The 27,127-nt window shown below is 38.8% G+C and overlaps 1 protein-coding gene across 1 annotated transcript; it reads right to left on the reverse strand.

Moving 5' to 3' along the window:
- Positions 1-13,425: 13,425 nt before the first annotated feature.
- Positions 13,426-23,895, reverse strand: LOC110458999. Its single transcript, XM_021511017.1, has 2 exons — positions 23,598-23,895; positions 13,426-14,145 (listed from the first exon to the last, which is right to left on the reverse strand). Exons 1-2 carry the CDS (start codon positions 23,842-23,844, stop codon positions 14,018-14,020), a joined length of 375 nt encoding a protein of 124 aa, XP_021366692.1. The 5' UTR covers positions 23,845-23,895; the 3' UTR covers positions 13,426-14,017.
- Positions 23,896-27,127: the final 3,232 nt, after the last annotated feature.

Below are 27,127 nucleotides of genomic sequence, written 5' to 3' on the forward strand. Positions count from 1 at the left end.
AAACCTGCACAGGGTAAATACAGAAGGTATTGTCAAACCTGCACAGGGTAAATACAGAAGGTATTGTCAAACCTGCACAGGGTAAATACAGAAGGTATTGTCAAACCTGCACAGGGTAAATACAGAAGGTATTGTCAAACCTGCACAGGGTAAATACAGAAGGTATTGTCAAACCTGCACAGGGTAAATACAGAAGGTATTGTCAAACCTGCACAGGGTAAATACAGAAGGTATTGTCAAACCTGCACAGGGTAAATACAGAAGGTATTGTCAAACCTGCACAGGGTAAATACAGAAGGTATTGTCAAACCTGCACAGGGTAAATACAGAAGGTATTGTCAAACCTGCACAGGGTAAATACAGAAGGTATTGTCAAACCTGCACAGGGTAAATACAGAAGGTATTGTCAAACCTGCACAGGGTAAATACAGAAGGTATTGTCAAACCTGCACAGGGTAAATACAGAAGGTATTGTCAAACCTGCACAGGGTAAATACAGAAGGTATTGTCAAACCTGCACAGGGTAAATACAGAAGGTATTGTCAAACCTGCACAGGGTAAATACAGAAGGTATTGTCAAACCTGCACAGGGTAAATACAGAAGGTATTGTCAAACCTGCACAGGGTAAATACAGAAGGTATTGTCAAACCTGCACAGGGTAAATACAGAAGGTATTGTCAAACCTGCACAGGGTAAATACAGAAGGTATTGTCAAACCTGCACAGGGTAAATACAGAAGGTATTGTCAAACCTGCACAGGGTAAATACAGAAGGTATTGTCAAACCTGCACAGGGTAAATACAGAAGGTATTGTCAAACCTGCACAGGGTAAATACAGAAGGTATTGTCAAACCTGCACAGGGTAAATACAGAAGGTATTGTCAAACCTGCACAGGGTAAATACAGAAGGTATTGTCAAACCTGCACAGGGTAAATACAGAAGGTATTGTCAAACCTGCACAGGGTAAATACAGAAGGTATTGTCAAACCTGCACAGGGTAAATACAGAAGGTATTGTCAAACCTGCACAGGGTAAATACAGAAGGTATTGTCAAACCTGCACAGGGTAAATACAGAAGGTATTGTCAAACCTGCACAGGGTAAATACAGAAGGTATTGTCAAACCTGCACAGGGTAAATACAGAAGGTATTGTCAAACCTGCACAGGGTAAATACAGAAGGTATTGTCAAACCTGCACAGGGTAAATACAGAAGGTATTGTCAAACCTGCACAGGGTAAATACAGAAGGTATTGTCAAACCTGCACAGGGTAAATACAGAAGGTATTGTCAAACCTGCACAGGGTAAATACAGAAGGTATTGTCAAACCTGCACAGGGTAAATACAGAAGGTATTGTCAAACCTGCACAGGGTAAATACAGAAGGTGTTGTCAAACCTGCACAGGGTAAATACAGAAGGTGTTGTCAAACCTGCACAGGGTAAATACAGAAGGTGTTGTCAAACCTGCACAGGGTAAATACAGAAGGTGTTGTCAAACCTGCACAGGGTAAATACAGAAGGTGTTGTCAAACCTGCACCGGGTAAATACAGAAGGTATTGTCAAACCTGCACAGGGTAAATACAGAAAACTAAATTTCTATGTATACATGCATGGGTAATTGATCTTCATAGTGAATATTATGTATACCTAAAAAGTTTGGTACTTTCTCCCCTCAGGTTCTGTTATTGGAGAAAAATTATGTTTGAATTGTATATATTTAGCTTTGTCAAAAACAAAACAGTCAAGGAGAAATGACTCTTAACAAAAAAAACATTATGGTTAACTCGGACTGTGTTAATAATAATAAATAATTGGAGGTTCTTATACACGCTTTATCACATCCTAGTCCGTAGGTCGTCTCAAAGCGGTTCACAAATTATTATCCGTGGTTATAGGGCCTTTGCAACCAGCCAATACATTTCTCAACTCCCTGGGGAGCATACAGCCGGAGCTGCCATTTCGCCGCTAACAGCTAGCATTCAACAATTCTTGCACTGCCCAACCACGACCTCATTTACAGCTGAGTATACTGGAACAAGCGGAGTAAAGTATCTTGCTCAAAGATACAACACATTGCCGTGCCGTGGCGCGAACCCGCAACCCTTCGGTCACGACTACCGTGTTATGGTGAAAAATAGGACCCCTTAACAGCTAAACCTACCATACAGTTTAATTATAGAAATAACAATCAGACTATCAGAGGTTCAAAAGTGCAACTAATTATTCTAAGGGCATGTTATTTTTTTGCTTGATTGATATTTATTGAAGCATACAACGATATGAGAAATACATTCAGTGCTCACCTCATAGTGTTATGACACAGGTTTTGCTGTAACTGACTATTACTCCTAATAATCCAACATGTCTTCACTCCTGCACATTGGCTTTTTTACTTTGTCTGGTAATATAAATTGAAACAGAATTATCTGGAAAACAAATTAACATAATAGTGATAGTTTTTCTTATCTGATGTAAGTACATACTTTTTTATTATATTGTCAAGTTATTGAACGACAGCCAAGTCTAAATTAATACTTTAACATGGCAGTGTGCATGATGACATTCCTCTCACTATAAAGAATTATCTATTTATTTACTAAAGAAATCACTGATTGACAGAAACTGTTTTCTTGTTACTGGAGTTAATTCTGGCCTGGTTTACATGAAATACTACATTGAAATAATAAAGCATATGCCGTAAACAAAATTTGTATTTTATAATAATGTACCGGGTTTTAAAGACAACTTTCCCCTTTCGCTGTATACATATGTTTCGGAACATTTCAGAATCTTATTACCTTTAAAGTACCGCTAATTTGTCCCCTATATGTGAACTGGGCGTTAGGTGAAGTTACTTATCTTCGGCATAAGAGAACATTATCCAAATTTTATATTGGAGTTATCTCCCTTCCAACAAACCGTGAAATGGACGGGTTTCCAATTTACAGAACCTGATCAGCCTTTTTTTCAGTAAAATATTTATTAGTGAAAATTTGATTCTGTGGTCCGGTCACTATCGAGTTATAGGGCGTACCGATAGACGAATCCTACTACCGAACTAATACGTATAGAGTCACAGTAACAAGAAAATCGTGATGATCAAACTTCAACCATAACTGAAAATCGGGACAGTATGCTTTTTTAAATGTCCTATAATACCTAAGAGTGTAAATAAGTCCCGACTATTTTATACCACATTACTGCTCTCCTATCCTGGTCAACCATGACCAAATCACCATGAAAATGGGACACACTGTGCTGTGGACAATGGTAACATTGCTAATATGTGTGGAATGGGGAGATACAACCATAAAGTCACAAAAAGTATACAGTGGAGGGGTACCTTTATACTATCAGAAGGACATCATTATCAGCGAAACACAACGTCACAAACCATTATAACATTCATTGCTTCTCACATAGGCCAAAGTACTCCTTTTTTATTATTGTATTTCAACTACAGTACCATAGGCTATTTTTCCCTCTTCTGCGTCACATACTTCCAGGGGTCGGCAAACACGACATTCAAACAGGCAACAGGCCAAAAAGGCCGAGAGACACAAACCTTAACAACCAATAGTATACTCAAAGTGTCGTAAACAAATCGCTTATATTATGTAAGTGTTCTCCTAATAGCTGTGTGTATTCCATCAAATAAATTATAATCGAATACTCGTTTGTGATTTTTACCTGTGGTTTTAGATAAGCTTCGTATTTATTAGGTTCTAGCTTTAAAAACGGCTATCAAATGTCGAAATTGATTTGAAGTCGAACTGCATTCTAAACACGTCTAACGTAGAACCTTATATATTTATTTTGGATTATATTTACGTTCGATCATATACAATTATGTCCCACGCTGTTTATCAGTATCGTGGTTAAAATTACAAGATATCCAATAAAGCTGGAATAGAAATATGATATATTAACAACAAAAGTAAATATTTCTGATATGGATAATAGAAAAACGCAAACAATGGGCGTAGTATAATGTCGGGCTCTAATGATCCAGAATAGCTTCAAGGAATGAAATGGGTTCAGTACACTTAACACGACATGACACTCTGGACAAAACGAGTAATACCTCTTCGGGAGAGAATTATAATAAATCTGTGCGTGTCGTTCATTTATTAGATTTTCAAATCGCCTTATTTCTTTGATGTGTTCTTTTTTGGATTCATGTCCATTTTATAAACTAACTAATCTGGAAAAAAAGCCAAATGTGGGTTACCGACGCTATCTATACCCACAACAACGTGGGTTACCGACGATATCTATTCTCTCAACAACGTGGGTATCTGACGATATCTATACTCTCAACAACGGGGGTTACCGACGATATTTATTCCCTCAACAACGTGGGTATCTGACGATATATATACTCTCAACAACGTGGGTTACCGACGATATCTATACTCACAACAGCGTGGGTTACCGACGATATCTATTCTCTCAACAACGAGGGTATCTGACGATATCTATACTCTCAACAACGTCGGTTACCGACGCTATCTATACTCTCAACAACGTGGGTTACCCTATACCCACAACAACGTGGGTTACCGACGATATCTATACTCTCAACAACGCGGGTATCCGACGATAGCTATACTCTCAACAACGTGGGTATCCGGCGATATCTATACTCTCAACGACGTGGGTATCTGACGATATCTATACTCTCAACAACGTCGGGTACCGACGCTATCTATACCATCAACACCGGGGGTATCTGACGATATTTATACCCTCAACAACGTGGGTATCTGACGATATCTTTACTCTCAACAACATGGGTATCTGACGCTATATATACTCTCAACAACGTGGGTTACCGACGCTATCTATTCTCTCAACAACGTGGGTATCCGACGATATTTATACCCTCAACAACGTGGGTATCCGACGATATCTATTCTCTCAACGACGTGGGTATCTGACGATATCTATACTCTCAACAACGTCGGTTACCGACGCTATCTATACCATCAACACCGTGGGTATCTGACGATATTTATACCCTCAACAACGTGGGTATCCGACGATAGCTATACTCTCAACAACGTGGGTATCTGACGACACCTATACTCTCAACAACGTGGGTATCCGACGATATCTATACTCTCAACAACGTGGGTATCTGACGACACCTATACTCTCAACAACGTGGGGATCCGACGATATCTATACTCTCAACGACGTGGGTATCTGATGATATCTATACTCTCAACAACGTGGGTATCTGACGACACATACACTCTCAACAACGTGGGTATCCGACGATATCTTTACTCTCAACGACGTGGGTATCTGACGATATCTATACTCTCAACACCGTCGGTTACCGACGCTATCTATACCATCAACACCGAGGGTATCTGACGATATTTATACCCTCAACAACGTGGGTATCCGACGATAGCTATACTCTCAACAACGTGGGTTACCGACGCTATCTATACTCTCAACAACGTGGGATACCGACGCTATCTATACTCTCAACAACGTGGGTTACCGACGATATTTATACTCTCGACAACATGGGTATCTGACGCTATCTATACTCTCAACAACGTGGGTATCCGACGATATTTATACTCTCAACAACGTGGGTATCTGACGATATTTTTACTCTCAACAACGTGGTATCTGACGATATTTATACTCTCAACTACGTGCGTTACCGACGATATCTATACTCTCAACAACGTGGGTATCTGACGATATCTATTCTCTCAACAACGTGGGTTACCGACGATATTTATACTCTCAACAACGTTGGTATCCCACGCTATCTATACTCTCAACAACATGGGTATCCGACGATATCTATACTCTCAACAACGTGGGTATCTGACGATATCTATACTCTCAACAACGTGGGTTACCGACGCTATCTATACTCTCCACAACATGGGTATCCGACGATATCTATACTCTTAACAACGTGGGTATCTGAAGATATTTATACTCTCAACAACGTGGGTTACCGACGATATCTATACCCTCAACAACGTGGGTTACCGACGATATCTATACTCTCAACAACGTGGGTATCTGACGATATCTATACTCTCAACAACGTGGGTATCTGACGATATCTATACTCTCAACAACGTGGGTATCTGACGATATCTATACTCTCAACAACGTGGGTATCTGACGATATCTATACTCTCAACAACGTGGGTATCTGACGATATCTATACTCTCAACAACGTGGGTATCTGACGATATCTATACTCTCAACAACGTGGGTATCTGACGATATCTATACTCTCAACAACGTGGGTATCTGACGATATCTATACTCTCAACAACGTGGGTATCTGACGATATCTATACTCTCAACAACGTGGGTATCTGACGATATCTATACTCTCAACAACGTGGGTATCTGACGATATCTATACTCTCAACAACGTGGGTATCTGACGATATCTATACTCTCAACAACGTGGGTATCTGACGATATCTATACTCTCAACAACGTGGGTATCTGACGATATCTATACTCTCAACAACGTGGGTATCTGACGATATCTATACTCTCAACAACGTGGGTATCTGACGATATCTATACTCTCAACAACGTGGGTATCTGACGATATCTATACTCTCAACAACGTGGGTATCTGACGATATCTATACTCTCAACAACGTGGGTATCTGACGATATCTATACTCTCAACAACGTGGGTATCTGACGATATCTATACTCTCAACAACGTGGGTATCTGACGATATCTATACTCTCAACAACGTGGGTATCTGACGATATCTATACTCTCAACAACGTGGGTATCTGACGATATCTATACTCTCAACAACGTGGGTATCTGACGATATCTATACTCTCAACAACGTGGGTATCTGACGATATCTATACTCTCAACAACGTGGGTATCTGACGATATCTATACTCTCAACAACGTGGGTATCTGACGATATCTATACTCTCAACAACGTGGGTATCTGACGATATCTATACTCTCAACAACGTGGGTATCTGACGATATCTATACTCTCAACAACGTGGGTATCTGACGATATCTATACTCTCAACAACGTGGGTATCTGACGATATCTATACTCTCAACAACGTGGGTATCTGACGATATCTATACTCTCAACAACGTCGGTATCTGACGATATTTATACTCTCAACGACGTGGGTATCTGACGATATCTATACTCTCAACAACGTGGGTATCTGACGATATCTATACTCTCAACAACGTGGGTATCTGACGATATCTATACTCTCAACAACGTGGGTATCTGACGATATCTATACTCTCAACAACGTGGGTATCTGACGATATCTATACTCTCAACAACGTGGGTATCTGACGATATCTATACTCTCAACAACGTGGGTATCTGACGATATCTATACTCTCAACAACGTGGGTATCTGACGATATCTATACTCTCAACAACGTGGGTATCTGACGATATCTATACTCTCAACAACGTGGGTATCTGACGATATCTATACTCTCAACAACGTCGGTATCTGACGATATTTATACTCTCAACAACGTGGGTATCTGACGATAGCTATACTCTCAACAACATGGGTATCTGACGATATCTATACTCTCAACAACGTCGGTATCTGACGATATCTGTACTCTCAACAACATGGGTATCTGACGCTATCTATACTCTCAACAACGTGGGTTACCGACGATATCTATACTCTCAACAACGTGGGTTACCGACGATATCTATACTCTCAACAACGTGGGTATCTGACGATAGCTATACTCTCAACAACATGGGTATCTGACGATATCTATACTCTCAACAACGTCGGTATCTGACGATATCTGTACTCTCAACAACATGGGTATCTGACGCTATCTATACTCTCAACAACGTGGGTTACCGACGATATCTATACTCTCAACAACGTGGGTATCTGACGATATCTATACTCTCAACAACGTGGGTATCTGACGATATCTATACTCTCAACAACGTGGGTATCTGACGATATCTATACTCTCAACAACGTGGGTATCTGACGATATCTATACTCTCAACAACGTGGGTATCTGACGATATCTATACTCTCAACAACGTGGGTATCTGACGATATCTATACTCTCAACAACGTGGGTATCTGACGATATTTATACTCTCAACAACGTGGTATCTGACGATATTTATACTCTCAACTACCTGCGTTACCGACGATATCTATACTCTCAACAACGTGGGTTACCGACGATATCTATACTCTCAACAACGTGGGTATCCGACGATATTTATACTCTCAACAACGATGGTATCCGACGCTATCTATACTCTCAACAACATGGGTATCCGACGATATCTATACTCTCAACAACGTAGGTATCTGACGATATCTATACTCTCAACAACGTGGGTTACCGACGCTATTTATACTCTCCACAACATGGGTATCCGACGATATCTATACTCTCAACAACGTGGGTATCTGAAGATATTTATACTCTCAACAACATGGGTTACCGACGATATCTTTACCATCAACAACGTGGGTTACCGACGATATCTATACTCTCAACAACGTGGGTATCTGACGATATATCTACTCTCAATAACGTGGGTTACCGACGCTATCTATACTCTCAACAACGTGGGTATCCGACGATAACTATACTCTCAACAACGTGGGTATCTGACGATAGCTATACTCTCAACAACGTGGGTATCTGACGATATCTATACACTCAACAACATGGGTATCCGACGATAGCTATACTCTCAACAACGCGGGTTACCGACGCTATCTATACTCTCAACAACGTGGGTATCCGACGATAACTATACTCTCAACAACGTGGGTATCTGACGATATCTATACACTCAACAACGTGGGTATCCGACGATAGCTATACTCTCAACAACGCGGGTTACCGACGCTATCTATACTCTCAACAACGCGGGTTACCGACGCTATCTATACTCTCAACAACGTGGGTATCTGACGATATATCTACTCTCAATAACGTGGGTTACCGACGATATCTATACTCTCAACAACGTGGGTTACCGAGCCTATACTCTCAACAACGTGGGTTACCGACGATATTTATACTCTCAACAACGTGGGTATCTGACGATATCTATACTCTCAACAACGTGGGTTACCGACGATATTTACGATAGCTATACTCTCAACAACATGGGTATCTGACGATATATATGCTCTATACTCTCAACAACGTGGGTTACCGACGATATTTATTCTCTCAACAACGTGGGTATCTGACGATAGCTATAATCTCAACAACATGGGTATCTGACGATATATATGCTCTATACTCTCAACAACGTGGGTTACCGACGATATTTAAACTCTCAACAACGTGGGTATCTGACGATAGCTATACTCTCAACAACATGCGTATCTGACGATATATATGCTCTCAACAACTTTGGTATCTGACGCTATCTATACTCTCAACAACGATATACTCTCAACAACGTGGGTTACCGACGATATTTATTCTCTCAACAACGTGGGTATCTGACGATAGCTATACTCTCAACAACGTGGGTATCCGACGCTATCTATACTCTCAACAACGTGGGTATCTGACGATATTTATACTCTCAACAACGTGGGTATCTGACGATATATCTACTCTCAATAACGTGGGTTCCCGACTATATCTATCCTCCCAACAACGTGGGTTCCCGAGCCTATACTCTCAACAACGTGGGTTACCGACGATATTTATTCTCTCAACAACGTGGGTATCTGACGATAGCTATACTCTCAACAACATGGGTATCTGACGATATATATGCTCTCAACAACTTGGGTATCTGACGCTATCTATACTCTCAACAACGTGGGTATCCGACGCTATCTATACTCTCAACAACGTGGGTATATGACGCTATCTATACTCTCAACAACGTGGGTTCCCGACGCTATCTATACTCTCAACAACCTGGGTATCTGACGATATATATACTCTCAACAACGTGGGTATCTGACGATAGCTATACCCTCAACAACGTGGGTATCCGACGATATCTGTACTCTCAACAACATGGGTATCTGACGATATCTATGCTCTCAACAACGTCGGTATCTGACGATATCTATACTCTCAACAACGTGGGTATCTGACGATAGCTATACTCTCAACAACAAGGGTATCTGACGATATCTATGCTCTCAACAACGTGGGTTACCGACGATATCTATAGTCTCAACAACGTGGGTTACCGACGATATCTATACTCTCACGATATCTATACTCTCAACAACGTGGGTTTCCGACGCTATCTATACTCTCAACAACGTGGGTATCCGACGATAGCTATACTCTCAACAGCGTGGGTTACCGACGCTATCTATACTCTCAACAACGCGTGGGTATCTGACGATATTTATACTCTCAACGACGTGGATATCTGACGATATCTATACTCTCAACAACGTCGGTATCTGACGATATCTGTACTCTCAACAACATGGGTATCTGACGATATCTATACTCTAAACAACGTGGGTTACCGACGCTATCTATACTCTCAACAACGTGGGTTCCCGACGCTATCTATACTCTCAACAACCTGGGTATCTGACGATATATATACTCTCAACAACGTGGGTATCTGACGATAGCTATACTCTCAACAACATGCGTATCTGACGATATATATGCTCTCAACAACTTGGGTATCTGACGCTATCTATTCTCTCAACAACGTGGGTATCCGACGATAGCTATACTCTCAACAGCGTGGGTTACCGACGCTATCTATACTCTCAACAATGTGGGTTACCGACGATATTTATACTCTCAACAACGTGGGTATCTGACGATAGCTATAATCTCAACAACATGGGTATCTGACGATATATATGCTCTCAACAACTTGGGTATCTGACGCTATCTATTCTCTCAACAACGTGGGTATCCGACGATAGCTATACTCTCAACAACGTGGGTATCCGACGATATCTATACTCTCAACAACGTGGGTATATGACGCTATCTATACTCTCAACAACGTGGGTATCCGACGATACCTATACTCTCAACAACGTGGGTTACCGACGATATCTATACTCTCACGATATCTATACTCTCAACAACGTGGGTATATGACGCTATCTATACTCTCAACAACGTGGGTATATGACGCTATCTATACTCTCAACAACGTGGGTATCTGACGGTAGCTATACTCTCAACAACGTGGGTATCCGACGATATCTGTACTCTCAACAACATGGGTATCTGACGATATCTATACTCTCAACGACGTGGGTATCCGACGATAAGTGATAAGGAAACATGTTAAACTTACTCCTATCTTTTTTTTATCAGCGGTACACCTTCAATCCAGACTGAAGAACCTAACTGTACCGCTCTGACACGCTATTACCCCCTCCCCGTACTAGGATTACAGCTTAAAACCATATTGATCAATTAATCATAGAGTTACCTACCATACTTCGTTGTTTAGAGTTCTACGTCACAACGCATACAGAGTTAATTACAAATAAAGAAAACTGTAAGGAAAGACACCAGTGTTAGGTAAATGGGGAATGCTGGAGGTTTCCAACGTTTCAACCCTTCTCCCAGTCCGTAAATGTTTTTCTATTAAAACATTAAAATAATAATTTCGTTAAAACATCGTGGTGTACCCTGGTTTACCTAGGTGTATCGTGGTGTTTAGTGGTGTTTAGCGGTGTACCGTGGTGTACCTTGGTGTATCTTCATCGCTTTTTCTATCTGTGTGTGTCATAAAATGGTACAAAAGAGAAACGAAAACATTGGTAGATTGTTATCGGGCACTGTGGCCAAGAATGATTCACGACAAAAATAATCACAACACCCAAACTGTACATCTACCGCATAGAGGACATTACAAGACAGTTTATAACATATGTTGTAAGTAATTGAGTAGGGTCTCTCCCACAGAGATGAATGACGTCAGATCAGTTACGGCACTCCTTTTGTATAAATATGTTACATGGACAATGTAATCAGGTTTTGGAAACAACTTTACCTGCACTACGAAGCTTTAATAAAAAAATTTGAAATGAAACCGATGACTTCCGGAACTTTCATCAATAATAAAGATGAACTTTGAAAGAAAAATCAGCAACAGTGTTCTGGGAATAAAATTGAAACGGAACTAGAGCCCCGATCACAACACGGTCAGCCCGAGGACTAAGTGCCCTCCCTCCTACAGATATATCAGAAACGGAATTAAGGGGAAGTTACTGTATGTACCAAAAACTGTTTAACAAAAACAGTGTTGTTAATAACCAACCAATTTTCTACAAAAAAAATGGTTCGATGCAGGAATTGGAATAGTGAATGACTTAATAAAAGACAATAGAACTTTCTCCTTTTATAATTTTAATGAATTCTGTACTGTGTTTGGTACAATAACAAATTATTTACAGTATTATGGCGTAATCCAAAGTATTAAGAAATACTTGAGGCCTTTTACATCTCCACGTAGAACATTGACGTTACTGATTATTTCTCTTTATTTTGAGCTAATCCTAAAGAAAGAAAAATGGGTCGCAGGACTTCTACCGTTTACTCCTGAAAAATAATATTAACATAACTGGTCAGCAAAAATGGGGGAATATCTTTGACTATAATGAAGATAAATGGATTTTTTTTTTACAGTATTCCTTTTCGATCAACTCAAAATTCTAAACTCCGTTAGCTACAATTTAAGGTTAATCACTATATTCTAACAACTAACTCTTATGCACATAAAATAGGCTTATCAAACAATCCTAATTGTAATTTCTGTAATAGAGAAAGGGAGACAATCGTGCATATGTTCTGGGAATGTGGTGAGGTTCAGAATTTTCTGGCAAGTTTTGAAAGGTTGTTAAATGCACTAACAATTACATTACCTATTAATAAAGAAACATTGTTATTTGGTTTGGTAAATAACACAGGCACACAGGTGTCTTCCGGTACTAACGTAGTTTAAATACAATGCCACACCCATATAGTAACATTGAGCGACACATAAAAGTTACCTACGTGCATCATGGAGCGGCTTGATTGTGTATATTTACTTCATGGTAATGATTAAATGGTAAAAAAAGGGAGAAAACACACACACATACCCAAAACGAACAAGTGAAAAAGCTGAACATGACACAAACAAATACTTTACTATAAACCATTTATTTCTGTACTTTCGAAAAGGTTACAAATCTGGTTCTATTTTAGTATGAATTTGCTTTTTCAGCAAAGGTCAATTACATCAAATTAATTCTGTCATGTTAAGCATTGTATAGCTCAACAGATTATTAACACTAATTTCACCAAATAAATATTTTCATAAATAATAAAAAATAACTATCAAAACTGCATATAGTTATGGATGTGGAGTACATATATATGTAGGAATATCATAATTCATATCTATATCCTGTCTTTAGTGCAATTGCTTCATTGAACTTGAGGTAAATGAAAGTTATATTACCCAATGTTGAAGTATGAATTGGTTAAGCATTGGGTGACAAGAATTTATACAGGGATAATCCTGGAAGGTCATAGGGCCATTGACCCCTTCAAAGATGAAATTGACCCCTCAATTTTCCAATTTTCTTTTAATTACACATAGAATGGCTCCTCGAAAGTTTGATATTGACTAAAAATTGCTGAAAATATACCACTGCTCTCCAATGCCAGGATTTTCTCCGGTATATGGATTATAAAATAAAGAAAAGACACTAGACCTCCTGTATCAAAACATTGCGATGAGACCAGAGTAAAGTTTTAATGCAAGGCTTCTTTTTTCTCTCTTCTTCACTTTTCCAATGAACCTTATTTTTGGCAGATATGTCTAATCCACTGTGATTTATTCATAATTTCTGCAGCATAGCATTTCCAGACTGAAATTGGTCAAATCGCAAAACACACAGCAAGTGAAAACATTTATTAATCAAACTGTAAAAAAGTACCTAACAATTTGTAACTAGTGTACACAAAGAGTTTCCTCACATCAAAGACTACATTGATTGTCTTAGTTTAAGCTGTGTTGCACAAATTGAAATTAATATTAGTTTTGACACCAAATGTTTTGAGTGTATGGGAAATTCCATTTGTTGTCTATCTATGAGAAGCAGGATTTCAGGATCTGTAAAAATAGGTAAAAAAAGGTTATTTATAACATTAATTAGCTGTATAATTTAAAGAATTAATCACTCTATAAAAGCATAAACATATGTATACTTCACTGCAGTGAAGAGGTACAAAACTTTTCTTTTTCACTGATTTGAATTTAAACCCATACAAAAGCATTAGATGTACAATGGAAGGTTATATAATAATGAGTGGTCGGGTGGTGCAGTGGATAGCGCATTCGGGTTTCACCAAGGCGGTCGGGGTGGGATTCCCCGATTGGACATGAAAAGGTTTGGGGTCACCTGTCCGATCACGCCCGCGCGCTAACATCATTCAACTTGTTTCATAATCGTTGTAAAAAAAATATATATATAATAATATAATAATGAGAAACAATATTGTTTATGATTATGAGTCTTTGTCAATAACTGGTCTCTTTTCATTTTTAGGTTTTCCACTGAACTACATGTATGTGTTAAAGAGGAACTTTGTTGTTGATGTACAAGATATTTTGTTGTCCCATACATTCTCCCTGCTGGTCAACTCAAAAAGTAAAAATGTTACAGAATGAATATTTTACGAATTCCAACAATCTCTACAATAAGTTCAACTTTGAAAATGTAATAAAAATATGTAACAAATTTAGAATTTTCAATATGTACAATGTTCCTTAACTAGAACTGAACACTTAATTAGTGTACTTAGTTTGAGAGTATAATAAACCTTGACATCTTCAGTGATTACATAATAGTGACTGCCCTACAGGACTATGGGGGTAGGGGTGGGCTAGACATACACCACCACATTTGTAGTGGGCACTTCACCACATACACAGATATTTCTTTACTGAAAACAACTATATACACGTACCACAAATTTGAAAAAAAAAGTAAATAACCTTCAGATCATGGGAATTGTGACATTTTAAAAACAAATATATAAACAGGGTTATTTTCAGGTGAAGTTTTTTTTTATAGAACATATACAACACATTTTTGACATATATAGACCAAAATAAGTGAGGTTTTCGTGTTACAGTAGCTTTATGCTAAGATCTAAGACCTGATATGAGAATACGTGTGAGTGTAGTGAGGTTTTCTTGTTACAGTAGCATTATGCTAAGATCTAAGACCTGATATGATAATACGTGTGAGTTGAGTGAGGTTTTCGTGTTACAGTAGCATTATGCTAAGATCTAAGACCTGATATGATAATACGTGTGAGTTGAGTGAGGTTTTCGTGTTACAGTAGCATTATGCTAAGATCTAAGACCTGATATGATAATACGTGTGAGTTGAGTGAGGTTTTCGTGTTACAGTAGCATTATGCTAAGATCTAAGACCTGATATGATAATACGTGTGAGTTGAGTGAGGTTTTCGTGTTACAGTAGCATTATGCTAAGATCTAAGACCTGATATGATAATACGTGTGAGTTGAGTGAGGTTTTCGTGTTACAGTAGCATTATGCTAAGATCTAAGACCTGATATGATAATACGTGTGAGTTGAGTGAGGTTTTCGTGTTACAGTAGCATTATGCTAAGATCTAAGACCTGATATGATAATACGTGTGAGTTGAGTGAGGTTTTCGTGTTACAGTAGCATTATGCTAAGATCTAAGACCTGATATGATAATACGTGTGAGTTGAGTGAGGTTTTCGTGTTACAGTAGCATTATGCTAAGATCTAAGACCTGATATGATAATACGTGTGAGTTGAGTGAGGTTTTCGTGTTACAGTAGCATTATGCTAAGATCTAAGACCTGATATGATAATACGTGTGAGTTGAGTGAGGTTTTCGTGTTACAGTAGCATTATGCTAAGATCTAAGACCTGATATGATAATACGTGTGAGTTGAGTGAGGTTTTCGTGTTACAGTAGCATTATGCTAAGATCTAAGACCTGATATGATAATACGTGTGAGTTGAGTGAGGTTTTCGTGTTACAGTAGCATTATGCTAAGATCTAAGACCTGATATGATAATACGTGTGAGTTGAGTGAGGTTTTCGTGTTACAGTAGCATTATGCTAAGATCTAAGACCTGATATGATAATACGTGTGAGTTGAGTGAGGTTTTCGTGTTACAGTAGCATTATGCTAAGATCTAAGACCTGATATGATAATACGTGTGAGTTGAGTGAGGTTTTCGTGTTACAGTAGCATTATGCTAAGATCTAAGACCTGATATGATAATACGTGTGAGTTGAGTGAGGTTTTCGTGTTACAGTAGCATTATGCTAAGATCTAAGACCTGATATGATAATACGTGTGAGTTGAGTGAGGTTTTCGTGTTACAGTAGCATTATGCTAAGATCTAAGACCTGATATGATAATACGTGTGAGTTGAGTGAGGTTTTCGTGTTACAGTAGCATTATGCTAAGATCTAAGACCTGATATGATAATACGTGTGAGTTGAGTGAGGTTTTCGTGTTACAGTAGCATTATGCTAAGATCTAAGACCTGATATGATAATACGTGTGAGTTGAGTGAGGTTTTCGTGTTACAGTAGCATTATGCTAAGATCTAAGACCTGATATGATAATACGTGTGAGTTGAGTGAGGTTTTCGTGTTACAGTAGCATTATGCTAAGATCTAAGACCTGATATGATAATACGTGTGAGTTGAGTGAGGTTTTCGTGTTACAGTAGCATTATGCTAAGATCTAAGACCTGATATGATAATACGTGTGAGTTGAGTGAGGTTTTCGTGTTACAGTAGCATTATGCTAAGATCTAAGACCTGATATGATAATACGTGTGAGTTGAGTGAGGTTTTCGTGTTACAGTAGCATTATGCTAAGATCTAAGACCTGATATGATAATACGTGTGAGTTGAGTGAGGTTTTCGTGTTACAGTAGCATTATGCTAAGATCTAAGACCTGATATGATAATACGTGTGAGTTGAGTGAGGTTTTCGTGTTACAGTAGCATTATGCTAAGATCTAAGACCTGATATGATAATACGTGTGAGTTGAGTGAGGTTTTCGTGTTACAGTAGCATTATGCTAAGATCTAAGACCTGATATGATAATACGTGTGAGTTGAGTGAGGTTTTCGTGTTACAGTAGCATTATGCTAAGATCTAAGACCTGATATGATAATACGTGTGAGTTGAGTGAGGTTTTCGTGTTACAGTAGCATTATGCTAAGATCTAAGACCTGATATGATAATACGTGTGAGTTGAGTGAGGTTTTCGTGTTACAGTAGCATTATGCTAAGATCTAAGACCTGATATGATAATACGTGTGAGTTGAGTGAGGTTTTCGTGTTACAGTAGCATTATGCTAAGATCTAAGACCTGATATGATAATACGTGTGAGTTGAGTGAGGTTTTCGTGTTACAGTAGCATTATGCTAAGATCTAAGACCTGATATGATAATACGTGTGAGTTGAGTGAGGTTTTCGTGTTACAGTAGCATTATGCTAAGATCATCTCAGACCTGATATGATAATACATGTGAGTTGATCATGAGTGAGGTTTTCGTGTTACAGTAGCATTATGCTAGGATCAAAGACCTGATATGATAATACTTGTCAGTTGAGTGAAGTTTTCGTGTTACAGTATCATTATGATAAGATCTAAGACCTGATATGATAATACATGTGAGTTGAGTGAGGTTTTCGTGTTACAGTAGCATTATGCTAAGAGCTAAGACCTGATATGATAATACGTGTGAGTTGAGTGAGGTTTTCGTGTTACAGTAGCATTATGCTAAGATCATCTCAGACCTGATATGATAATACATGTGAGTTGATCATGAGTGAGGTTTTCGTGTTACAGTAGCATTATGCTAGGATCAAAGACCTGATATGATAATACTTGTCAGTTGAGTGAAGTTTTCGTGTTACAGTAGCATTATGCTAAGATCTAAGACCTGATATGATAATACATGTGAGTTGAGTGAGGTTTTCGTGTTACAGTAGCATATTATGCTACATTTGTAAGAGCACAGAATCAATGGTTTCAACTTTGCGTGCTGCAGTCCTAAAATGATGTTTAATCTTGATTCGAGATTATCTTCTTATAAGACCCATACTTGTTTTCTCTACTACTACTGACTTACTGGTGTTTTAGGCAGATAATTACTTTGGTTCTGTCGGAGACATTGTCGTATTTCAGCCACTCACTTACTGTTTCTGCCTATTAACTACCTCGTCTCTTGGTTAACAGCTGTATCGTATGGATAGTTTAATATGACACAGTATTACATGTGTAACGACAATAACTGTTTTAACTTCGTCCATATCAGAAATCACAATAGCTTATATTATCTGGCCCTCCAATAGTCTTACACATGAAAACAGGTTTATCCGCGATCTCACAAGAAGTGTTCATGTCACTTGTCGACAATTCCTACATCAAGCGACCTCGACTTCCGTAATAACACAGCAGTTAAAAATGCATAGAGGAATTGATTTTCCCACCATTTATATTAGATACTGCTGTCTCTAACACCAAATCGTTAGTATCGGTCAAAAGACTAAAACACGTACTACGTCATTTGTACAATGTACTGCCTGTACCTGTGTGTTTGTCTGTACAGCCTTTCCTGGTGTCGCTACAACAAACAGGTGCGTCAACAAAGACATGTCATTCTAGTCCCTCTAATGCATTATTATTTTATGATGTTTTTGAAATAACAATAAACACACATTTTTGGATTAAATGGCCGCAGCCTATTTAATGATATTTATTCTCAACAAATGTGACGAGCAGGCCTTTATAATGACAGGTAATTTCCTCCCCCCTGGGTTATCCAAAGCGGGTTGTAATTTTACCCTAACTAAACTCACCAATGACTAGAGTTATACACTTTAGGTACATGCAACGGTAAGTACCCCACACTGAGTATCTACCACACTGGTACCGGACACATCAGCTACTCACCCTCCCCAGGGTAAACCTTGGCAGAGTTTGCATGTACCTGACTATAAATAGCCTTGTCAATCTACCCAGATCAACGAGGCTCCACCATACTTCCAGGGTATAACCTTGGCAAGTATTACGTAACATTCTCCACCAAGGAGAAACCAAATACTGTACATGTATACATATAACTATATCCTAATTACCGTTATAGTACTTCCACCATCTCGACTCCCTGGGATTCACAAGGCAAGTGTGATGGGGAGTTTACTGTTAAACTCGTTTATAATATAATGTGGGTTTACCCGACTCCTAGGGTAAAACCATAGCAAACCGGTACCCCACAATTCCTACACATGTACTACACACACAAACCTATACATTTTGAAACTTATAAAAATATGCCTGCTCGTCACAACATGCCACTTGGGACTGTTTATACAGTTCCACCATCCATCCCCATACCAAAAGAGAATAAATATCTCAGAACATTATTCAAATATTAATTTTGCAGTGTCAGGTGAATTGTGACCAACGACGAAAGTTTCCAATGCTCCCTGTAATGTATTCAGAAAAATTGCATTGCCAATATCTTCTAAATGAACCCCATCTGCCCTAAAAAGCCCTGCACAGTCATACGTAATATCCACATGCTTAACAACCCTACCACCAACACTTAAAACTGCCTGACGACCTATCCTATTAACCCGTTTGCGTTTTCTTTCTATTCCTGTCACTGATGTACAGCCACGCCATTGTAGACGTGGTAATATATCTGACCATATGATGGTACAATGTGGCAAGTCTTTGGCCAATGTGTGCACATCATTTTCAATGCGTACACACAACTCTGATGTTGGTGTTGTCGTCAAATCATTACCTCCGGCATGGATAACGAGGAAATGTGGTGGAGGTTGTTGGCTCAACTGATAAGTCAGGGCTCCTCTAACAGCAAACCAGGACATTCCACGTTTGCCTAACCATTTGATGTTCGCCCCCAAACTTTGGAGATGCAGGCTAGGATCCGACAATGTGTGTGACTTCCGATGTGCCCAGTAGATAATTGATGAGCCCAAAATCCAGATATCTGAAATACTTTTTGCTTTGTTAGCCTTAATTGAACTATGTCATTCGTCTTAAATTGATTAGTCTAAGGGAGGCAACTCTCATGCAATAAAAACTACTAGCAATGAAGAACTTTATCAATGCGAATATACGACGAGTATGCTTTGGATTTCCATCTACCTAAACTTTTAATTAATTCATCGGAAATTCCTTTCATCGACAAAGTTGTAGCCGCCCCAATTCGAAAAGAGTGAGATTTAAAATTTTGGTGTGGAATCCCCAAACAAATGATTGACTTTCGCAACAATGCACTAAACTGGTAACGCGTCAATGGGGAACCATTCTGGTGTTTAAACAGGAGACCAGAACTACCTGGCCTTATTTTCAAATAAGATTCCATATTAACTATGGGGCAAACTGGACAATCAGGAATTTTGGGAATTGAAATTGTTGTCGACATTCCCCGTTGGTCAGTTTTTGAATGGCGTATTATTACCACTATTCCTTCATCGCTCAATGATATATCAGAGATGAGCAGAGGACATTTCGATATTGAAGCTGATGTATACACGATTTCCCCCACCCTGAACAGTCCAAAAAATGCTAAACAGTATGCTGTCCTGAAAAGTTGTGTTTCATAACTTGACTTACAAATGATGGGCAACACGTGAAAGATTTTAATGAGTATGTCATAGGTGATAGGGGCCCGTATATCAGGAGAGCCTCTTAGTCGTCTAAAACCTTCTAATGCTTTAGTAACAATGAAGAACGAGGTAGGGTCTTCCCAACAATGCAACTTGTGAACATAACTTAATGCTGATAAATAAGATTTTACTGTGGCCGGGGAAGAACCCTTATTAGAATGAAAGGCAACAAACCACAAAAGTTGTGCAAGTGGCACTGGCCAACTTTTAACGAGACCAAATAAAGTTCTGAATTGCTGAAAGCTACGTAATGCACAGTTATACAAGGCTTTTGTGTTGCCCGAAAGACTAGCATTCAAAAGTCGTCCAATTTCATCCGACAAACCGACCATAGCCACGTTGGAATCGGAACAGGTGTGGTCTCTGCCTGGGGTACCAGTTGTCGGAATTTTTTCAGCTGTAAACGTGACAAACTATCAGTTATTACATTAAAACAACCTGGGATGTGTTCTGCCTTAAACACCATGTTGAGGTGTATACAACGCAACACAAATATCCTTAGCATTGACAAAACAATTGTTGACTTAGTCGTCATGGTGTTTACTATTGCTACAACCGATTGGTTATCACTGCGAAATAAAATTTTCTTATTACGCAATTGGTCACCCCAAATATGTACGGCCACCACGAGGGGAAAGAACTCTAGTATTGTGATGTCATTTGTGTACCCCAGTTCAAACCATGACTCTGGCCATACACCATATGCCCAGCTACCATTAAAGTATGCCCCGAAACCATTCCCTCTTTTTGCCGAGCTGTCAGTAAAAAGTTCCATGTCAGAATTAGTAGTCCAAAATTGATCACTAAATACTGAAATGCCGTTAAATGACTTGAAAAACTTTAACCACAATTTCAAATCTTCCCTTATGTCATCGTTAATTCTCAAGTGATGATAAGGCTGGGTGAGGCCCATGGTGGCATTAATTAACCGTCTACAAAATGTGCGACCTGGCAATATCGCTTTACAAGCAAAATTCAGTGCACCCAATAATGACTGCATAGCTTTTAGTGTTGTTTTTGGCCTAGACAACATTGTATGAATCTTTTGTACAATCTCCTGAATTTTTTGTTCCGGCAAACGAATACACATTTCAACAGTATCAATTTCTAACCCCAAAAAACAGATAACTGTAGCAGGACCTTCGGTCTTCTCCGGAGCAATAGGCACACCTAGCTCATCGCATACTTCCTCAAACTTGGTCAACATACCCTGGCACTCACTAGTGTTAGGCTTACCGCCAAAAAGGAAATCATCCAAATAATGTAAAAGGTTTCCCGATGGTGCTTGTTGATTTACTGCCCACTCTAAAAATGAGGAGAACTTTTCAAAGAGAGCACAGGAATGGGAACACCCCATAGGCAAGCATTTATCGTAAAAATATTGGTTTTCAAATTTGAAACCTAACAGATCAAAATCCCCAGGCCATATTGGCAAGATGCGGAATGCAGACTTTATGTCTGCCTTGGCTAATAGGGCCCCCTTTCCAAGCCTTTGTACCATATAAATTGCTTCATCAAATTTAGTATATTTTACTGAACATAGATGCGGGTCAATATAATCATTCACTGATGATTTTTCTGGATAAGACAAATGCTGAATGAGTCTAAAATCACCTGGATGTTTTTTTGGAATTAAACCTAATGGTGATACCCGCAAAGTTGACAATGGCTTATTAGAAAAAGGACCTGCTATTCGCCCCAGGATGATTTCTTTGTATATTTTATCCCTAGCATACCCCATGTTTTTATTAATAGAGGGTAAGTTATCGGCTGTAGTTGGAAGGCGGGGGCCAGAGTAATGCAGCCGAAAACCATTTGTGAAACCATCTAATAGCTCTTCCTTAATGCTTGCCTTTGGGTAATTCCTCAGAAATTTATGAAGTGTAGCCAAATGTATTGGTGATTTTCCTAATGAAATTTTTTCATTTTTTGGACACTGTTGTGGTATTGGTGTTTGCACTTTTTGAAGCAGCATTGGGGAATTTGCCTCGAAAAGAACCACATTTTATTTGTGGATGATTTCCGTCACAATTTTTACATACATGTCGAAAATGGCAAGGGTTAAACTTACACATCCCATTATTGAAACCAAAACAGACGCCTTTGTTTTTATTTTTGGCGTTTCCAGAGAAGGACCCACTATTGCCCTCAGCCGGATTACTTTGTGCTGACCCAGACATTAGTCTTAACCACAGATCAGCATTAAGCTTGTCCCATGATCTATGATTTACCGCTTGGCGGAGACGAAATTGTTCGTCATATGCCCGCCAGGCGAAGTTGTTACACCTTCCTGCAGCATCACGAATGATGGCCGTGTAATGCAGGAGTTCTAAACATTTTTGTGGAAATCTTTGCAAATAAATCGACATAAAGATAACAAAAGCATCTGTCCATTTTTCGATATTGGGAATTTTGTCCTTCATGTCCCTGGGCCTGGATTCTAAAATACCTTGGTCGCTCAGGTATAGACTGCTTCCAGCATAAAAATCGTGCAAATCCGCACTACCTTTTAGCAGTAACGCCAAGTTTATATACTGGTTAGTTTGTATTTTTTGTCGTAACAGTGGGGGTACATGTGCAGCCAGACCGTCATCCGCACATGGGACTACATTGGGCAGGGGATCACTATTGTAAAGCAGATTTAAGCCCGTTGGGCTTTGTGTATGCATTAGGCCTGGGCCTACATTAGATTGCTGTGGGGACCCCATGCCCGTTGCTCCACTAGTGTGACCCCCAAACCCTAGGGCCGACCCCCACACGTTATTAAGGCCTACCAGCTCACTATTGACATTTTGATTAATGCCAAACGTGGGATCATGCCTACCCCTATGTCCAGCATCCATTTCTGATGCCTCCACGATCTCCTGAGGGAGCGGGGAACCACCAGGTTGATTGTCCGTCCGATCCCCCCTATCCGGTAAGGGTTCGCATGGCGCCACTCCTTCCCCGCTGGCCGATGCCTCACATTCGGTTAAATGCCCGGGCCGCCTCCGTTTCCTCGTACTTCTCGGTCTAGCTGGAGTCCCCGCCGGCCGCTTTGATGTAACTACCTTTTTATGAACAGGTGTCATCGTAAGAACTTGTTAGCAACAAAAAGACGTTTTTCGTGCTGAAAATATGAGCATATATAACGCCGGCGTGCTGTTTTGTAATTAACATAAACTGTTGTGCGCATGCCTGCTTGGCTAAAGAGGAATAACTCTCGCCAAAATATGCTCCCTGCTTTAAGGCAACACACCACTAAATTGTCAAACACAAAAATAAATGTGTTTAATTTTTAAAATTAAACGGTATTAAAGGAAATTCTCAAAGTAACCCGAAGGTCACACAGTACATTCGGATACATTGAATACCGTGACTGTTGCTAAGGTATACCTATATATACAATTTGAATGAAGAGTTTTTAATTGGATCGGCGTTACGTAATACAAGTATTTATGAATAAATGTTGTAGTGTCATTTCCTCATTTATTTGAAACCGAGGTGATATTGAACATTTTCCCCAAAATTCTTAATTGAGATTGAAGTAAGGCTGTCTCGGTAATAACAAGATGTTTTCAGGGATTCAGTATTCTGTATTTAAACAAGTGGCACACGTGGAAAAGAAGAGAGAAAAAATGCCGAAATGGAAATAGAACAGTGTTTCGATTTTAAGTGAATAAAATAAAAGCAAAACATAAATAGAAAGATAGATTTGTATGAAGACGTTTGAAGTTTACAAGGAAAATAAGGCCAGGTGTCTTCTGATTCTTTATCAAATCCACGTCACGTCTTAACACCGGGAACCGGCGTAATCAAACCAAGACACACTAACAAGCATAATAAAAAACATCGACCTTGATATTGCTTTAATATGATGGTGACCGTGTAACTTGCCTATAGTCTTTATTGACATCCTCAGAAAGTCCTGTTGTTAGGTTGTGTAGCAGTTGACATTAATCCTGGAAGTCCTGATATGCGTAACAGACAGCCTATAACGGAAGGATAGATACGACATGGTGGCAGACCTATGTACACGCCGTATCACCAGTAAATCGACCTATACAACGTTTGTGTATTTATAGGGATTATCGGTTTTAATGGGATATTAGAAATTTAATCTTTTCATATATTATTAACAATATTTATTCATCTGTTCTTGAACAAATATCTTTTTGGTTCAAAATGTATTTACATAATATATGAATTTCTGAATTATTCTTTTCAATTGTAAATCGATGTACATTTACGATAAATATTGCCAAGTTTTGACCTGTCGTTATATAACTTATTGCACTTTAGAGGCTGACGTTCTATCTGTATGGACAATGAATTGAAACAATTAGTTTTCATTTTCCCTTTCGATTGTTCTCGGTCCCTGTAGTGTTCCTCTCCTGTTTTCATTGGGGTCCATTGTCGTCCTCGTGTGTTGACAATATGGTATGTTTGGCCTGTTTTATAATAGAGTTCTTTTTTACGAACAACGCAAAGAGGTGCCCGATATTGTACATGTGTATACCAGACCATCACAGATAAACACATGTTACTACTGTAGGTCGATTGTCAATAGCATACTTGTCGTTTATAGGACTCGTTGGTGGCATACTCCTTTTGTTGCAATTTCCTAAATTTTGTCACTTTCAAATTCATCTAACTTTAATACACGTTAAAGACGTAGCTAAATAGCAGACAATAATAATCTGTCCGGAAGTCCCACTGGACCACCTAACTATACCAGCGTAGAGCACGCCTACGTCTCAGATATAGTTGGTAAATATATGGGTAAATATTAATGACACAAAAACAAGCCTCTCCCACGCAGATGGCGTTACCAGGCGAGTTAAAATTTAATACCTCTCGAATAGCTTGTTTACTAGTAATGTATATCGGTAACGGCTAAAGGTATGGATTGGGGCTTTATTTTCATGCTTTATTGGATCACATAGGTACGATGGCCGACAAGAGCCTGACAAAAAGATATGAACTTTCATATCTTTTTGTACCACGGTACACTTTGATATGGTACACAAAGATATGAAAATTCAAATCTTTGTGTACCCTGTAAAAGTGTACCATGGTTATACTGTCACCACAAGAGACGAGAAGACAGGATGTCTCGTTAACATTAGGGTTACTGACTTTATTCAAAAAATCACCTCATCAGTCCGTCATTGAAGACTGAAATTACAAAAATTGAAATGCTATTGTTACAAATGTACAAAACATTATATTCTGCTCAACATAAGTTGAATTATGCATACCAAGGGGTAATAATGGATATTACATAATAAAATGATGATATCAACACAAGTCAAACCCATCTTACACACCATTATAGTAGTAACAGTACATGCATCCTTAAAAAACCCAAGTCAGCAAAGAGTTACTTCCCTTGACATTATAGAAAAATAACAATTAGCTCTCAATAGTAGTAATTATAATGCAACCCATAAATAGATTTGTCTGAAATACATCAACATCATGAGGGAGCGAGCAAAGGGTCACACAAACAAACCGATAATATATATGGGGCATTTCTACTGGGCGAGACTATGTGCTACACAATAATGGAGATCGCTAATACAGGTTTGACAGTATTCTGAACACGGATTTACAATCACAACAAGACCAGCTAAATGACCTACTTATTGACAAATATGTGACTAGAAATATGGAATGACTAGCTTAATGACTTAGTGTATCAACCGATATGATGAATAGGACTAGATATGTAAAAATGACCAACTGTAGTCATCTGTATCACAACGTAACTAATTTGGCCCAGTAATGGCGCCAAATCTAAAATAAGACGTGATATCAGAACATGCTTTCTGCACAAGGCATTACAATTTATGAACTGAATACGAATAACTTGCATATGACATCTATGACAACCTATAAAGATACATGTTCTTAACCATTATTCTAATGCAATATGTAATAAACATACATTTTGGCTTGGCCAGGGTAACATCTTTGGCGAGTAGGCTTAGCACATGTGTTGCGTCAATCTTTGCATAATTTCTGAATGCGCCTTACATATAAAAGAGTTCCAAACAAACATTGGCAGGAACGATAACTCTTGAAGACATTTCAATATACGTAATCAATGTACTGAGAGTACTAGACTCTGGTTACAGAACACTACTCACCTGATATCTTGTCTAGATATCACAAAACTTATTTAGTGGATTTTTAAGCATATATATAAAATCAATTAATTAGTGATGACTGAGTGTCATTCCGAACTACATTATCTTGTTCATAGTTCAAATATTTACTGTGTTTCATGATCAGTCTCCAATAGAAGGACAAGTTCGTTAATGGGACGGGTGTAGCATGAAGGCGTTCCTTTGGGTGAAATCACACGAATCT

Source organism: Mizuhopecten yessoensis, unplaced genomic scaffold, assembly GCF_002113885.1.
Source record: "Mizuhopecten yessoensis strain PY_sf001 unplaced genomic scaffold, ASM211388v2 scaffold9897, whole genome shotgun sequence".
In the NCBI taxonomy this organism is placed as follows: Eukaryota; Metazoa; Mollusca; class Bivalvia; order Pectinida; family Pectinidae; genus Mizuhopecten; species Mizuhopecten yessoensis.